Source organism: Microplitis demolitor, chromosome 5 (assembly GCF_026212275.2).
Source record: "Microplitis demolitor isolate Queensland-Clemson2020A chromosome 5, iyMicDemo2.1a, whole genome shotgun sequence".
Classification (NCBI taxonomy): domain Eukaryota; kingdom Metazoa; phylum Arthropoda; class Insecta; order Hymenoptera; family Braconidae; genus Microplitis; species Microplitis demolitor.
The window spans coordinates 19750569-19769736 of record NC_068549.1 but is presented as its reverse complement, the minus strand read 5'-3'; the positions used below and the strand labels follow the sequence as shown (position 1 = coordinate 19769736).

At 25.4% G+C, this 19168-nt stretch overlaps 1 protein-coding gene and 1 long non-coding RNA gene across 3 annotated transcripts; one reads left to right on the top strand and one right to left on the bottom strand.

Annotated features, from left to right (window-relative positions):
* Nucleotides 1-2469: 2469 nt before the first annotated feature.
* LOC103579495 (uncharacterized) lies at nt 2470-5901 on the bottom strand. The gene is made up of 3 exons (XR_549541.2): nt 5757-5901; nt 5534-5680; nt 2470-3145 (listed from the first exon to the last, which is right to left on the bottom strand). It is a non-coding gene; the product is annotated as an uncharacterized LOC103579495 (long non-coding RNA).
* A 121-nt stretch (nt 5902-6022) lies between these two features.
* Nucleotides 6023-18235, top strand: LOC103579496 (neuroplastin). Of its 2 annotated transcripts, none has more exons than XM_008560910.3 (6): nt 6023-6275; nt 6665-6783; nt 9507-9764; nt 11602-11856; nt 12987-13428; nt 16825-18235. In XM_008560910.3, the coding sequence occupies exons 2-6, from the start codon at nt 6714-6716 to the stop codon at nt 16868-16870; spliced, it is 1071 nt and encodes a 356-aa protein (XP_008559132.1). In that variant the 5' UTR covers nt 6023-6275; nt 6665-6713; the 3' UTR covers nt 16871-18235. The 2 variants fall into 2 exon arrangements, with proteins under 2 accessions (XP_008559132.1, XP_008559133.1); XM_008560911.3 differs by lacking the exon at nt 16825-18235 and adding an exon at nt 13755-13896.
* Nucleotides 18236-19168: the final 933 nt, after the last annotated feature.

Below are 19168 nucleotides of genomic sequence, written 5' to 3'. Positions count from 1 at the left end.
GTTCTTTCTATTAACTGAAAGAATTACTTCCGTCAAGAAAAAAAATACTAAACAAACTTTTGGATTTATATGTAACAATTAGATGTCACGTTATTATCTTAAGAAATGATACAAAAACAATTACTCCACAACATAATGTATATTACGATATATATTTGTATGTTTTTTTTTAATTTGCGGGTAAGTATGACTAGAAAAACTATTAATTTATATTTTTATAAAACAGTTTTGAACTTAATTACTGGGGCGGGAGGGGGGGGGGGGTATTTACTAGCAAGTTTTCGAGGACTCAAATACGTAAATTTTTTTTTTTTTTTATGATATTCAAAGTACAGTAGGACCTCGTTATAAGACTATTAGTTAAAAAAGACAGAATGATAGTCTTATAACGAGGTCCGACTGTAATAAAAAAAAATTTTCATTTTTGCAGATAAAATGGGGACCCCCTAAAAAAAGTGAAAAGAAAAAATTTTTTGCCATCAAATATATTTGATTAAATATAAATTTTTTTTTAATTAAGGGAGGGTGGGGAAAGAAGGCCCACCTAAAAATAGTATCATAATTCCTGTGCAGGTGTAAATGAATATTATTTCGACAAGTATATTTGTGAAAACTGTAAAAATAAATCACAAATATAGAGAAGTATATTTAATTTTTTATAATTTGATGATAAAAATAATAAAAAAAATTTTTTTTCAGAATTTTCGACTGGTCCATTCTGCCCCAGGTATCGCGCAAGCTTAATAAAAAAAAAAAAAATTCAAAATAATGCTCAATTATATTTACAAAAGTAATTTTGGTGGTGAGATATTTTGCCCCTTCTATTCTTATTTATAATTTATAATTTAATTTATTAAAAGTTAAAACTTTGAAAGTTTAATTTTTAGTAGAATTGGGAATTTAATTTCGCGGTGTTAATATCTAGGGATTTATTCATGTAAAGTAAGAGAAATTTTAAATTATTTAATTTAACGAGTGCATTTTTAAAATTACAAAATAGTCTGGAGTATTGAAAATTTATTAAAATAGTTTAAATATCAATAAAAATTAAATGTTTCGAATTTCTCAACTAAAATTTATTTTTATTTAAAAAGTTAAATAATTCATTTGGCATTAAATTTTTACGAACCATAAATAATTTTATCGACTTTTAAATGTCTACCTTTTGTATTGTAATTTTATTCGATGAGATTCCTTCGAGTATAAATTTTTCTGAGGTTTATTAAAGTATCATAAGTCAAATATTTAAAAACTATTATCACAAGTACACAATATATGCGCATTAAATATAAATTAATTTCTGTATGTTGTGTCTGAATTATTTACTGAGTATGTAAATAAAAAAATAACTTTGCCATGCATTTATGATGGTGAGAATAAATTTTTATTACGTACTAAAAAACAATCTGACATAAAAAATGATATCACTGTGTAGTGACTTTTAAATTATTTAATAAAAATTTATTTACACTTTTGAATGCATGTATAGAAAAATATTGTGTTTTAAAAACTTGGTTATATTTTTTTTATAGAATTACGGGTTTTAAAATTTTGCTTAGTAATAATAAATTTTAAAATGCAATGTACAGAAGACAAAATTTATGAGACAATAAAAAATTTTTTTGAATGTTCCCGGGAAAAAATATTTCGACGGAAATACGTCGAAAAGAATAAAATTTGACCGAAATCACTTTAAACCTGTGACATTTTATTGCAAAAAAGCGAAAGTTGGCCGAAAACACACCGAAAATTTTTTATATTTCATAAATAGCCCGAAAATTGGCCGGGGACAAATATTTGACCGAAAATACGTCGAAATGACTAAATTTGACCGAAATCACTTTGAAGCCGTGACATTTTATTGCAAAAAAACAAAAGTTGACCGAAAACACATTGAAAATTTACTATTCTTAATAAATAAGCTGATAAATTGAGCCGGATTATTTTCGGCCACTTTTTGGGCCTAGTGGCCGCCTGAATTTCTACGATTTTAAGACCCAAATATCGGCCTGGCGTATTTTCTGTCGTAACTAATACCTGGGCCTTTTTCGGCCACTTTTCGATCAAGAACAAATTTTGTTATTGTTTTTAACTCGAAATTTCTCTGCTCGGGATTTTCATCTGAAATAAATAATTGATTATCGCGAAAAAATTGAATTTTCAGGTCCCTGAAAAAAAAAAAATAAAAGTTTTTAATTTGATTGAATTAATTAGTTTACAGAGTTTTTACAATGACTCATTCAACCTCACAATCAGTTTTTTCAAGTTTTCAATAAAATAATTCAGATAACAAACACGAAAATTTTTTTTTGTCAAAAATTTGAAATTTCCCGGCCTCTGGGCTAACCGACTCGCCTCATATTGATTTCAAACCCGTAACTCAGAATTTTTAAGCAAAAAAAAAAAAAAAAAAATATGTTTATGTTCTAAAATAAAGTATCTCATTTTTCCACAGGTTTTCCCTATTCAACTTGCAAATTGACGTTACTTTGGTAATTTCTGTTAGTCATGTGTCTTCATAAATGTTTACAAGCATCATAAAGTGTTAAAAGTAACATTATTTAAATATATATGAAACTATAAAATAATAATAAACCGTGTCATAGTGATCTAATGGATATTATTCTCATATGCACAAAGTGTCTCATATCATCAGTAAAGTACTCTGACGCATTCTGCCTTAGGCTTTCAAATACTAGTCAAATTCAATAATAACACGTACTAGATTAAGTTTATAAACAACCGGAGACTGAATATATATAAACTATACTTCATATATATTATACAAAATACTTTAATAATGTCATTAAACAGATCAATTATAAGTTTTCAATTGATAATTATTTTATAGAAAAAGAGCGGGCAAAATTCACCCAAAAATTTTCGACTTTTGTCACTTGGATTTTTTTCATAATTTCTGGAAAATTTTGAGTATCTCAAAATTTTTTTTTAGGAATTTTCCAGTGGGTTGAAAGTATTATTGTGCACAAAAAATTCATACGGTATCTTGTTCGCGATATTCAAATTTTATATGGGGGAAACTGGGGTACGGTTCCCTGGGGCACGTCGGTCCTCCTCAAAAATTTGGTAAAATTTTTTTTTTCATTTTCTCATGATCTGCGATATCTGGGGCATAATGGACCACCTGAAAAAAAAAAATTGCTACAGAAAAACATTTTTTTTATGGCAACTGAAAATTTAATTTAATTATTTAAAATGTAAGTCAACAAAAAAAAAGATTCACTAGACAGAAAAAATAAATTTCTTGGTATAAAAAAAATTAACACCTCAAAAAAATTTTTACGTCTCAAAAAATTTTTTCTAGTAAGAAAATTTTCGTCTTCGTTCCATACTGCAAAATATTTTCTTCTGTGTATATTCAAACATAAAAAATTCTTTATTATCTTCGCGGTCCTGTTTTCCCGCCTTTTCCTACATGCCACAAAAATTAAAACAATGTACATAGTTGTTATTTCTTCCCTTTGTTCATAATAAACATGAAACATAAATTTCGGTAAAATATTGTCTGTTTTAAATTTGAATGCCTATTTAGCGGTCCAGAAACAATATGAGTATAATTAGCTATTGTACTTTTATTTTCTACACTAATTGTCTCTGAAAATAGTTTACTTGAACTATTTAAGCTGAATACCTTGCTGGAGGTGTTAGTAACTTCTGACAGAATTTATTTTATTCAGCTTCGTACTAATTTACACTGAGCGCAAAAAAATGTTTTTAATAAAGAAATATTTTCACATTTAAAAATTAATTTTTTTTTTTATGACCTCCATTAAATCTAAGAACTTCAATGTCTTTTTATCTCATCGAATATTAACCAATTTCAGAGGACCAATAAGATTAAGCAGCTTGTAAACCATCGATTTTTGTCCGGCAAATTAGTTCCTAACTTCATTTAAATCCTGTCAGAATTCTATTTGTTTATTGTAAAGTTAATCGTGATTATTGTTGCTATTATAATTAACTAAGTTTTGAATGTTGAATTAGCATATGGAATATTGATCTTAAATTGCATCGTTTCGTCTAACTCCAAACATTTAAACTCAAAGTTCCAATTGAGGTAATTATGATAATCTATTGTGTAGCAAATACTAATACTGTTAACAATTAATAGTCAGAAGCTAGAGATTACAGAAATTCTCTAATTTTGAACTTGAAATTTCAATGATCCTGGTTAACAGACTTGCAATTTTCGGTTTTTTTTTGACGTCAATTAAAAAAAAATATAAAAAAATGCACATGTAGAAAATTTTAAAAACTATACGTGCAATTTTTTTTTATATATATATATTTTTTTTTTCATAATTTATCGTTTTAAAAAAATTTGAAAATTATTAGACGTTGGTTGAATTCGGTATCATAAATTTCTGATTCATTGAATTTTAAACTCTGAATATCTCAATAACTATTGAGTTTTGAAAAAAATTATAAGATATCTTTTTTGTAGAGAATTTAAAATGCTACAAAAAAGGTTTCTTATAAATTTTGGAAAAACTCAATATTTACAGAGATATTTATAAAAAACCAATCACACTTTTTTTTATGTGAAGCTGGGAAATTTCTGGTGGAAAATTTTGAATTTTTTTTAGTAAAATAACAAAAATATTGATTTCTTTTATATGGCTGATCAAGGACTCTAGTGTCCTTTAAACTTTTTGTGACCTTATAATTCGTACCGGAAGTGTAACCATATGGTAAAAAATATTTTAGTCTCAGAAACTCGGAAAATTAAAAATTTTTAAGTTAAAAATTATTTAAAAAAAAAAATCACTATTCCATTTATCCGAAGTCTTGAAAAAGTATCGAACATCCACCGATAAGAAATCTTTTTTCTTTACATAAAAAAAAATCATATTAATTTAAAAAAACTTTTGTCATTATAATATTTATTTTTCTTTTCAGCATTATATATTTTTAATATTGTAACATATATTTTTAAAAAACGTGACCAACCGCAATTCTAAACAACTATCAAATATTCTACAAAAAAAGAAGAAAAAGTAGCAAACTACTTTCCGCAGCAACTTTTAAAACAAAACTTGATATAAAAGCTAATGATCTGAGGACAAAAAATCCAGATATACTTTTATCAGCTTACATTGCGCACAAGTTTATTATTATCATACACAAATAAACCATCTTTTTGTGACCACAATGTATCTTTTTATACTTTCAAGTAATCAATACTTAAATTTTCTCAACTATAATAAATTAGTACACAAAAAAGTATTTATTTAAAAACAATTTTTTTCCCTCCGTTCCCTTTAACCTCAATAATTAATTATCAATAATTAATTAATAATAAATATTAATCAAATTTTTATCGCCTGATTTCCATAAAAAATTACCGTGTATTTGAATTATTTATAATTTCAAATCAAAACTTAATTTAATCCAAATAAAATAATTGAATTCAAATTCAAATTAATTTCCCGCCAATTTATTTAAATTGACTTTTACTAATTACTAATTAAATTAATTGTAATAAATAATTTTTTAAAACAATTTCTCATACCAAATTGCTGCGTAAGCTGCGTCGATAACCCGCTAAAATTTAACATCCGTTTATAGTACAGATGGCGGCACCTTACAGGAGATTTTTAATCAGGATTTCAAATCAATTTTTTTAGTGTCAATTTATTGAAATTAATTTGAAAATTTTCTATAAAATAATAAATAATTAATTACATAATTAAAGTATAATATTTTAAATTTTTAAATTTAAATAAAAATGTAACCTGTCAATTATTGAGATACAAATCAGCTGAGTTGATTTTTCGGCGCGCGTGCGCGGTAGTAAATTTTATACGTCATCGTATTTGTAGGTTCGTATTCTCTATGACGTAGTATGAGTGTTCATATATTTATATATATATATACGATGTAAAAGAGAGAAAGATATAGTAGTCGATAACACAATATAGTTATATAGTAAAAATAATCGGGAGCAAGAGAAGCCATTTTGTTATAAAATAATGTATAGTTTGATGCCCGTAGTTGAAATAAAGAGTCACGAGTGTGTACATTTCCCTACTCCAATTTAATTATCAATTTATTATTTCAATTATTCTGTTGGTTAAAAATTGTTAATTATTATTTAACAATAAGTCGTGTGTGAAAGAACTAATAAATTAACATCCATATGACGTCTAAATAAAATATACAATTTTTTAAAATTTATTTAATAATTTATTGTAATATAGTGTGTAAGTTTTATCGAACAACTCGAAGACAGTGGCCGTGAAGTTACGAACAAAGTAAGAATAATATTTTTAGAATACAGTATCAAAATTCAAGGATTTCAAAAAAAATTATTTTTTTTTTTTTTTTAATTATGGATTTTATTTATTTACTTATTTTTTTATTTTATTTTTTGTTAATGAGATTTTGACGTTTACTTATTTTAGTGGTAATGAAATTAAAAATTTTTTTTTGGTTTATAAATAAAATTTCGAGACTGAAATATTTGGGAGAGATATTTTTAAATTTAATTATTATTAGTTCGTATAGATGAGATTTAATATTGAATTACTAGTTATATATATATATATATATATATATATATATGGAGAGAAAGAGAGAAGAATTTAATGTAATGTAATTTGATTTAAAAGAAAAAAAAGTTAAAGTAATAAAAATTTTTCAGAGCACAATAAAGGGGAGTTAAGTATAAAAACTTGAAACAAGCAACAAAAATGAAGAATCAAGTTGTTCATGTCTTGCTTAGTACTCTATATTTAGCAAGCATCTATACGATCCAGGCTGGTGAGTTTATATATATATTTTATTTAATATTATGTTATTTTAAATCATTTATATTGATTATAAATTTAATTAAATATAGTGAGTGTGACAAAGGAGTTTTTAAATTTTTGAATAAATAAAAAAAACGAATAAAATTTTTAAAATGCGTATTTAGAGAACTGATAAAAAATTACGCGCATTTTTTTAAAATTTATTTATTTAAAATTTATAGACACATGTCTGCTACATTTACATAAAATATAAATACTGAAACTAACCGATCTCTAATAACTTATAGTTTTTTTTAAAAGCGATAAATTGAAAAAAAAAATTATTTTGAAAAATTGCACCTTTAGTTTTTTAAATTTTCTATGTGTGCATATTTTTAGTTTTTTTTTTTTTTTTGGAATTGATTTGAAAAAAAATTAGAAAATTTTAGAAGTGTGAATGTAGCAGACATTGGACAAAGTTTGAATTTTAAATAAACAGAGTAAATAATTTAAAAAATAATATTTAAAAAAAATGCACGTTTAAAAAATTTAAAAATGAATATGTGCATTTTTTAAAAATATTATTTTTAAAACTATTAACTCTGTTTATTTACAATTTTAAATTTGTCTCACGTCTGCTACATTCACACTTATTAATGTACCAGACATCAGAGAAATTTAAAATTATAAATAAATAGAGTAAATAATTAACAAAATAAAATTTTAAAAAATGGGTATTCAAAAAATTTTGCAATTAATAAGTGCATTTTTTATAAATATTTTTTTTTTAATTATTTACTCTATTTATTTTGAATTTTAAATTTCTCTCTGCTACATTTACACTCGAGCATCTGATAATTTTGAAATTTTTTTTAAAAATGATAATTAAAAAAAAAAATAATTTTGAAAAATTGCACCTGTAGTTTTTTCAATTTTCTACACGTGCATTTTTTTTCTTTTTTTTTTTATTTGTAATTGATTGGAAAAAAATTCTAAATTTGTTAATTGTCTATTAACTCCAGAATCATAAAAACGAGCGCATGGTTTTTTTATTTTAATTTTTTAAATTTTATTTTCAAAGTCACATTAATAATTTATGGATGTAATAAATATTGAGTAATTGTTTAATGATGATTAATGATAAACGTTATTTATCACGTGACAGAATAATAACTTAAATAGAAATTAAATTAATAACAATTTTAATTATAATTAATATATATATATATATATATATATATTTATTTAATAAGTGAATTTATAAATTTTTTTATTATTTTCTATTAAAATTTTTTTTCTTTTTAACTTAAAAATTATCTGAGTAATTTTTCATAATCATAAATTATAATTTATTGATTACAATCTCAAAGTAATGAGGAAATATATTTCTATAATAAATATAAATGTTAAGTACCAACATTAGTATCTAAATAATAAAATTATACACTAAGTAAATTTAAGAGTGGAATTTTTTTTATCTTATCATTATCACAAATATGTACTCGGTCTTAATTTTCAAAAAATATCTCTATCATTTATTTAAAATATTTGATGTTCTAATTATAAATATTTAAAAAAAAATTTTTTTTTTTTATATATAATTTAAACTATTCATATAAATTAATATGAATTGTATCAAGTACTTTCGACGTAATTTAATTATTAAATGTCTCATTTATTTAAATGTAATTTAATTATTTAATAAATAGTAGTACAAAGCTCATGAATGAGTCATAGTTGTAGAGACGTATCGTCATCACTTTGTTTGTACTTGAGGCTCTCATTAAATGGCATCATGTTTATCCTTAGTTTCAAATCTAATCTTAAATATATCAGTCAGAAACAATGTTCATTTATTTAAATTTAAATGACTGAGAATTTATTTGACAATTGTCAATTTTTTATATTTTAGAATTAATAAATAAATTTTATTAGAGTAAAAATAAAAAAATGCACATTTAGACGATTGAAAAATCAGTATGCGCATTTTTTCAAAATTTTATTATTTTAATTATTTATTTAAAACTTATAAATTTTTTTATATCTGCTACATTTACACTCATAAATTTAAATGATACTGACGTTAACCGACGTCTAATAATTTTTAAAATTATAAAAAAAAAAATATTTTAAAAAATTGCACATATAGTTTTTTAAATTTCCAACATGTGCATTTTTTTAGTTTTTTTTTTTTTTTGTATTTGAATGATTAAAAAAATATCCGAAATTGTTGATTGTCTAGTAACTTGATACTGAAATTAACCGACTAATAATTTTTGAATTTTTTAAAAAACGATAAATTATAAAAAAAAAAATATTAAAAAAAATTGCACATATAGTTTTTTTAATTTCCTACATGTGCATTTTTTTACTTTTTTTTTTTTTTTGTATCTGAATCATTGAAAAAAAAATCCAAAAATTGTTAAATTATTTTCAACTGTTATTATTTATTTTTAGTTATACAGAAATAAAGTCATTTTTTTTTTTAATCACTCTTATCATTAATATCTCAATTTTTTAATTACCCGAGTATTAAAATTATATTTACGTCACCTATTTATAAATAAATTATAATATTTGATTTAAAATAAAAAAAATATTTATAAAAATGACATGAAAATAACAATTAAAAATAAGTAAATATATGCGTATTTATCAAAAGTTATCATACTGCAAATACAGATTAATTTTATTTAGTACATAGATAATAATTTTCTTTAATAAAATAAAAAAATAATGTATTTTTTTTGATAGTTAATTACAGCGGAACGACCGAAGTACAAGAGGGACAACCATGGAGTATTATATGTACGGGTTTAAAAGCTGGAGAAAAAATAATTTGGACAAGAAATGGGCAACAGTTTGAAGAATTATCGTCTGGTGATATCAGAGTATTTAAGCCAGATAAAGGAGTCAGTGAATTAAAGGCTGAGCACGCTACTGAATTACACGAAGGAAGCTACAAATGTACTCCCAGTAGTAATGAATCCTACCACCTTACAGTTAAAACAGGTTAATTATTGCTTAAATAAATTTTTCAGAATACTAAATCAGAGTTTAATTTTTAAGGCAAAACATTATTATTATTATATATATAAAATCATCTATAATTTTAAAATTTTGACAATTTTAATGGAGGCTTATAACGGGAAGTCTGGTACGAAACTCCTTAGAGTTAAGTGGGAGAAGTTTTTCTGGGCTCAGTTATTTCGGTTGGGAGAAAGAGAATCATTACGGACAGGCTTATAACGGGTAGTCGACTGTATATAAATGATATATTTAAATATTGGGGTAATGTCGGGTGACTAAGGACTAAGGGTTCTATGCCAGTTGTCAAAATCTTACAGATGAGCAGGGGAAAAATAGAAATAGGGCAATGGGCGCACGGAAATACGCTCGAGAAATTATTTAATAGAGTATTCGAAAAAAGACAAGGGGAGAAAATATTATATTACCATTTTGAACCTTTTCTTATTTCCATTGATTCTAGAAAAAAAGATTTTTTGATCTTCCCGCTATAAAAATTTAAAATTTCCAAAAAAGGAAAATTATTGTTTTCATGCCCATTTTCGAAAATCGACTTTTTCGCATATCAAAAAAACTAAAAAGCTTATTAAACTAGAAGATATTTTTTGTACTATAACTCTCGGGCTAAGAAAAAAATTTTAATTTAACAAAATGGCGGAGTTTTTATAAAAAATTCAAATAAGGCCTAAGTGACAGAAATGATATTTAAAATAACTGCCTTCGCTAAAGGCTACTCCAGTAGAAGGGTCTTATATGGAGATGTTACGACAAATTTATAGAGTCCCAAAACCACGTTCCCTGTCTTCTATATTTCATCATCCGTCATGCTGTCGTAGCGCAGAAGAAATTATAAAAAACAATCTAGTCTTCTGACTCTTAAAAAGTATTGTTGCTAAATTTAAGTGATGATTCATCTCTAATACCAATTTTATTGAGTATATTTAAACTATTCCAGTTTGTTTAACCCGTAGGCCTCATTACCCTACCGTAGTAAAATAAGACCAATTCGTATGGTTTTTGTAAAAGTATAATTTTTTGTTTGTTTATGGTAAAAATTACCATTACTTCATCACATTTAATGGCTAATGTATTGAAATAAAGATTAATGATACATTTCGATAATTAAATGCAATATTTTCTATTTTATTCAAAATCTCCCTTAGCTGACCTTATTACCCGTCGGTAGCTTATAAAAAAAACTACAATTCAAATCAAGTCGATTGGATGATTTATCTTCGAGTTATAGATACAGCAATTTTGAAAAATGTATTATCAAAAACCGATACGCGGCTGCTCTTCAGATGGCTGCAACTCAAAAACAATATTCCAGATGTGCTCTAGAAATTGTAGTATGCTATTTTTGAAGGAATAGATTCTCGAAATATGAAAGAAAAAAAAAAAAAAAAAAAAAAAAAAAAAAAAAAATGAATTGATTTTTCAAAATTTCACACTAATGGTCCCTTTTAAGTAAATTATTAGCAGAATTTGATAATTAGATAATTAAAAGCAAAATATTTTAGGTTTAGTAAATTTACTGTGGAATATCATAAGGTATCTTAATATACCGCAATTTACTGAAAATTACAGTAAACAAGATCCAGTAGAATGAAAGACCTAGAGCTATAAATATTTAGCTGTCGTCTTAGTCTTTGATTTTTAATCTTGAGATTTAACAGATCCCTTGATTAATAAGAAGTTGCCTTCTGAATGCTCTCTTGAATAAAAGAGCTCCGCGTTATTAAAATGATGATAAAAAAAAAAATTATTCAAATAAACCCAAACAGCAAACTTTTAATAATTTATTAAAATTAATTTTTTTCAGTGACTAAAATAAAAGTTCTTACAAGCTCTGATGTACCAATGATTCTGGAATGTGATAATCATACGGCTGGGGAAAAAGTTGATTGGTATATAGACGGAGAAAGTGTTGCTGAAAAATTCGCAGATAAAGACGAACTTCTTAAAGTTGACAGCAATGGAGTACTTACAATATATCAAAATTTAATAGATGTATTTGGAAATTATACGTGTAATACCACTGCCCATGCAAACTCAACAAGATTCTTTCGAATCGTTCGTAAGTAAACGCATATTTTTTATTTTAATTCTTAATTATTTTGAACTAATAAATTTTAGAGTTAATTCTCAGTGGTTACACTTCCGGCACAACTGATAAAAAAAATAAACTCAATAAAAATGATGTTTATTTTAGTTAAAAGAATTCGATATTTTTCATTGGAAATTTCAGTTTCATATAAAAAAAAGTGTGATTGGTTTTTTTGAAAAATCTCTATAAATATTAAGTTATCCTACAATTTGTAGAAGACCTTTTTTGTAGCATTTTAAATTCTTTATAAAGAAGGTATCTTGTATTTTTTTAAAAAACTAAAAGATTTTTGGTTGCTGATGCGCGCTCACTTTTTTTACCTCTTGTAATACTTTAATAACTACCTTCCATATTCCCCTTATGAAAAAGTCGTTATTAAAAATATTTATTATGAATGTCTGTTGATCCTATTAACCATTAACATGATCAATCATTCCCATAGCAACCGCTTCTATAACCGACCATTCCCTTAGCAACCGTTGTCATCACAAAAGTTTCCATGGGAACCGTTGCCATGATACAAGTCTCCATAGCAACCGTTGCTATGGTCAACCATCCCCTTAGTAACCGTTGCCATGACAAAAATCTCCATAGCAACCGTTGCCATGATAAGTCTCCATAACAACCGTTGCCATGATAAGTCTCCATAACAACCGTTGCTATGGTATCAGTCTCTATAACAACTGTTACTATGATCAACCATCTTCTTAGCAACCGTTGCCATGAAAAAAATCTCCATAGCAACCATTGTCATGACCAAACATCTCTATACCAGTTTCTATAGCAACCGTTGCTATGGGAACAGTCTCCATGGCAACCGTTGCTATGGCAGCAGTGTCTCCATAGCAACCGTTGCTTTAACGACTACAAGTAATGCCCACACTAACTTTTTTAAGTTGGAAAAAATAATTAATCGGTTATTTAGAGTTTGAAATCCAAACAAATAAATATATGAATTTTTAGTTAAAAATTGTCTGGAATCTCTTGGATTCCAATTGACCATTGAGGGTTAGCATAGAACTTTCACAAATAAATAATTAAAAAAACAGTCTTATAAAATATAAAGAAAATATTTAGAAAAGAATCTAATTATTTTACAGCCAGACCAACGGCACTTCTACGTGAAGCAGAAAATGTAGTCGAGGGCGAAAAGCTCCATATGGTCTGCAAAGGACACCATTATCCAGGATTAAAAGTTATGTGGGAATTTGCTGGCAAAACTTACAACAACAGTGAAGGCCGAGTTAAATTATTGCCAGATGAAGAACGGGGAATTAATCGCGCAATACTTAGCGTTGATAATATTCAGATGAGCGATCACGGTAACGTAACTTGTAAAGTTGCGTATGATTGGAACGATACTCCAAACCACATGAACAGCACAACAGCTACACTCAGAATCAAAGATAAATTAGCAGCTCTGTGGCCATTCCTCGGAATTTGTGCTGAAGTCGTCGTACTCTGTGCCATTATTCTAATTTATGAAAAGAAACGTAATAAATCTGAATTAGAAGAGTCTGATACTGACCAAAGTCCCGATACGTAAGTTATCTTTTTTTTTTTTATCTACATAATTCATAAATTTTATTACTCTATCTTTTACTTTGTATAATTATCCTTCACCAAATAATTCGTTAATTATAAAATAATAATTATTTTAATATTACATATATTTATAATTTTTAATTTATTAACAAATCACTATTTACTATACATGATATTTCTTAAAATTATACTCCCGGCTTTTACTGCTGCATTTAAAATAATTATATTTATAACTTTTTTTATATTGATTTAATTACTTATGGTTACTTTCGCTATATATTTAATATTATTTTAATCAAAGGCTTACTCTTGCACGTATTTAGGTCCTTAACCACTTGAGACACAACCTCATCCTCTACCTTCTTTATATTTATTTAAACTTTTGTCACCTCACAAGTGGTTTATTGATGAAACAAAATGACTGATATTTTATTATTATTTATTTTAAATAAAATTCAGGTATTGATATTTTATTTTTAACACTAATATTTAACATCATTCTCATATAACACCTCCCACTTTGTTAAAATATTCAATGAACTTTAACTGTCATAACCGAATTTTTTAAAATATTTATTAATCAAATAAAAAAATTTACGAAATCAAAACTTGCACCTCATTTGCACATTCAAAAAGTGATCGATTAATTAATGTAACGGTACCGGTCCACTTCCGTTTTACCGGAGGTTGTTTCCTCGCCTATTTCAGGCATACACGCCATATTGTCGGCCATAATATTATAATAGTGAAATAGAAGTATAAACTCACATTACCTTACCCTGGGATCAATGATCCTCTTTCGTATGGGTGCCTTACCAACCACCGAATCCATACCTCTCTTGGGTCAAACACTACTATCAGGATATCAGGAAATAAAGAGACCCTGATCGAAGTGGGCTTGAAAAGTAGCCCCGTGGTACCAATTTCATCGGTCGACATGTTGCATAAATTAGTGGTGAGACGCAACTTTACTTCAATACCCTAAAAAGGGTTTCTTCCACTTATAATCACAAAGATTCCAGACATACTATTTCACAAACTTGCCCTTATCCACCACTAAGTGATGTCTAACCTACAAACTTTTTTGGGCGCCATGATTTTTTAAGACAAATCATGGCGGGATGGCCCACTTAAGAAACAAAAAAAGTCATCAATAGATGGCGCTCTATATGCAAGAAAGTATTTTTAAAAAAATCTGAAAACCACCTGACTCTGCGTGGTTCCGAAAATTCGTACAGAAACAATTTAAGGAGGTTTGACCGACACTAGTGAGTCAAAGTAGTGTTTGAATTTTTTTGTTCGCTAAATTCTCCTAACAGTTATAAAAATTCATTATTTTAATTTATAATAACATAATGAATTCATAAATTAATATTTATTACTTATTTAATTAAAGAAAGTAATTAAATGACTTGGTTATTTTTGACTCATATAATTTAATAAAAAGATTTGGCAACAGCGCGTTCTAACTTCTTACACATCGATATTCAAATTAAAGCGGGAAAAATTTATTTCTAATCTCGTCTCTCTTATTAATGTATTTCTATCTTTGTTTTTTCTCTCAGCTGCTTCCGCGACGTTGCCAAACCTCAATAATATGTATCTCTGTCGATAAACGAGATTAAATAATAAAGTTTAACTTTAATTATTTAAATAATTACAACGGTAACACTATATTGTTAAAATCTTATCATATTCCAAAAATATTCAAGTTTATAGCATGTGGTTTTTTATTTCTTAAACTTGGGAGGTTAATAATGAAAACAATCGAACAAGTCATGACGGAAGCTTGTCCGCCAAAGAGCCTGTCTATAAGAACTTTAAAAACGTCATTTTTAAATCTTTTTTTCTAAAAAACTAGACGGTGGATCATATTCAAATTTTGAGAATACATAGATAAAGTACTTCTTTACATGTATACTAAGTATCAAATCTTAAAGTTGGAAAATCCTTTTTACATTAGATTCGGTCGAACCTCCTTAACGCACTGCACCAATAGAAGGGTTTCTTTCGATTTAATAAAATTTGTTAATATTTAACAAATGGTTCGTTAATGAACAGGCTCAAATAAATATTTATTAATATTTAATATTTAATTTATTCGAGGCAATTTTGCGTATTTAAAGATATAACCTAATTATCTCAAAATATAAAAAAAATATTTTAAAAAATTTATTTTAAGCGTGAAGATGAAGAATATATTATAAAGAAATAATTTTTATTAAATAATTAATAAACAATTATTTAAAATAGTTTATATATTTTATATAAAATATGGCCGTGTGCCAAAGCTTACTACTATCCAGTTAGTCTCTTGCTACCATATACAACTACATATGATTATATGCAGCCATCTATCGATAATATTCACCAAAGAATAATTTTGTTAACCATTAATGAATATTTATTTTTCTCAAAGAAGCTTCTCACAAGAGTTTTAATAAATCTAGTTTACTCTCAAGTAAATCCTTCTATCAGTGTGGTTTCTTCAATTAAAATAATTTATTCAAAATCAATTGAATTATAAACCAGGTCGAAATTTTAATTTTAACTAACTCTAACTTTTTTTATTTAATTAATTTCTCAATTTAATTAATAAAATTTTAATACGGTTTTGACAGTTGAAAGTTATTGAATCTTTTTAAAAAGTGGGAGAGGGTTCTGTCAGAAATGCCTCTAAGCCCATTAAAAGTATCAAAAATTCTGGTTTTGCATAAATAATTACGGTAAGATTATATTTTTATTTTATTTATTTTAATGCCTCTTAAAAAATTACCTCAAAAAATAAAATCCATTTTCTCAAAAAAAAAAAAAAAAAATAATAAATAAATAAATAATAAATAACATCATTTTTTATTAAAAACATGGAAATGAGCGACGTTACGGATTTTCTGTCCACTGAGAATTTGTATTCCTATAAAAATTACACTTCATATTTTAGCCATTCATTTCCGGAATATAGAAGCTGACATTAAATTTAAATTTCTTTAAATTTTTTATAACAAAATTTGTTGAGTAAAAAAAACTACAAATTAAATATTTATTTGAAAAACTTCTCCACCCGTTGAAAGCTCAGTATTAAAATAAATAGAAAAGCGGAAGATACTCATCCAGCATTTGTGGTTACTTACTTTTACTTACAATAATTACTAGATATAATTAAAAAAAAATACAAAACGTTTTTTTGCAGGACTGCAAAAAATTTTTTTTTTAAAAAGCATTAAAATAAAAACTCACCCTAATTATTTATAAAAAAATTTTATCATTTTCTTGGGCTTCACTAATTACTATTTTTTCTAACTCGATACCACAAAAAAATAATTATAATAATGTCCGTTAAAATTCTTAATTATAATCACAATGATTTTTATTTTTTTTTTATAAAATAAATAGCAAGCCAACGCCCAACAAGGACTCTGATGTGAGACAGAGAAAGTAAGCAGCGGAAATCTAAGTAATGTTAAAAAAAAAAAATATTAAAATTATTAGAAGGCAGTGTTAAGGCTCCAGTATAATATTTAAAGATGAGAACAAATGTGAGGATGTTGCTAGTGCTGATAAATAAAAAATCTAGGACGAAAACAATAATAATTAAATAAAAGGATACCGCCGTTGCTCCTTGCTGCTGTTATATTAATTTTAAAAAAAATAAAATTTGAGTCAACAATTAAATACTACAACGTTAGTTAATTAATTGCACACGAGTGTGCCTTGTTCGAGGATCCATTTCTCGTAAGCGCAGTAATTTTTTTCCATTGTGAAGAACTACATTTAAAATAATTAAAAAAGTATAAAGTATTTCATATTATTCATGCATTTTTAATACAATTGCAATGGAAAAATTATTAAATTAAGTGCACCATTATTTTAATTAATACATCTGAATAATCACTGTGCACTATTATTATTATTAATATTAATATTAATATTATTGTTATTTATATTTACAAGTTTAATATCTAAGAGATTTTTGTTTTTTAAGTCATTTTTTTTTTATTTCTTTTAAGGGGGACAGGGATCTGAAATACAAAAAACAAAAAAAGAGGATATTTTTGTGATTTTTTTTTCAGAAAAGTTTCTTTATTAAAATTCTCAAAATTTGTGATCTTATTAAGCATCATTTCAAGAATGTTCTACTAAATTTTCATAAAAAAATATTGAAAAATAAGCCAGTGGTAGTGGGGAGAGACGAGTCACTAAAAAAAAAGTCTCCATAGTAGGCAAGATAACTCATGACTGCATCTGAAATAAAAAAACCAAAAAAATTTCTTTAGTACATAAGTTTGATGGATTTGAACGAAGGAATAAACAAAATATTCATTTTTGAATTTTTGGTAAAGGTGCAATCAAAAGACTGATTTTTGCCAAAAATTGCTCGTTTTGTTTAATTAAAAAATAAGTAATTATTGAAAAAAAAAATCCTTTGTTCAAATCTAAGATAAACTTATGTACCAAAGAAATCTTTTTGATTTTTTGATTTCATATGCAGTCATGAGTTATCCTGCCTAATATGGAGAATTTGTTTTTAGTGACTCGTCTCTCCCCACTACCACTGGCTTAGTTTTAAATATTTTTTAATGAAAATTTAGCAGAACATTCTTGGAATGATGCTTAATCGTGTGACAAATTTTGAGAATTTTAATAACGAAGGTACTCGAAAAAAAAAATCACAAAAATATATTTTTTATTCTGTATTTCAACCGCTTTCGCCCTTAATAGAAATAAAAAAAACCTAGCCATAATTATTTTTTTTGTCCATTGTAGACGTGAACTTTGACATTAATAAAATAATTGTCAATTACAATTAATTAATTAATTAATTAATTATACTTATTCAGTACTTTCACTAAAAAAAAATATTACTAACTATAAAAATAAATCATGAGCATTACGAACTAAAACTAACAATGTTTTTTTTAGTTGGTAATTTGAAAAAAAAATTACGTACTGTAATAAAGTGTTTTTATTAATGATAATAATAATGTTGATATTAATTTTGTTGATAATAATACAGTTTCTAAAAAAGTTATACGCGACTTAGTATTAATTATGTGCTTATTGATGTTTTATTTTTGTCTTCCTACATGTAAAAAAAAGTCATTTATTGTTGAGCAAAAGATAAAGAAAAAAAATGAGAAATGAGATAAAAAATAATATTAATTAAAAGTATTTTATTGCACGTTGATAAATGCCATAGATAAATTTTTGTGCATTTACAAATATCTTATTTTATTTTTTAGAATATAATAATAATAATAAACAATATTTATCTTATTAAATCTTAAGGATAATAACGTTTTAATTAAAAATATTTTAAAATAAAGGAATTCGTATTAATTACCAATTAATGGATTTAATGAGTATCATCGATTTTCATTTATTTTTAGTATTACTATTGATTGTTTTTTTTTTTAACTATTAATTAGTCTCTTTGGCGAAGAGTATTTTTATTATTTTGGTTTTATTTATTTTTGTCATTCATTTTTTCAAAAAGTTTTTAACAAATTTATTTATTTTTTTTTTTTTATTTTCAATAGATAATACTTATTTATAATTTATAATATATAAATGCGTGATCTATATATATATATATATATATATATATATATATATATATATATATATGTATGTATATATATTAACAGTAAAAAAGGATTCGTTAAAGTCTATATATATTGTGTGAAAAACAGACGTTTTACACTTATTCAAATGTTATTTTAACATTAGTATAGAAAAA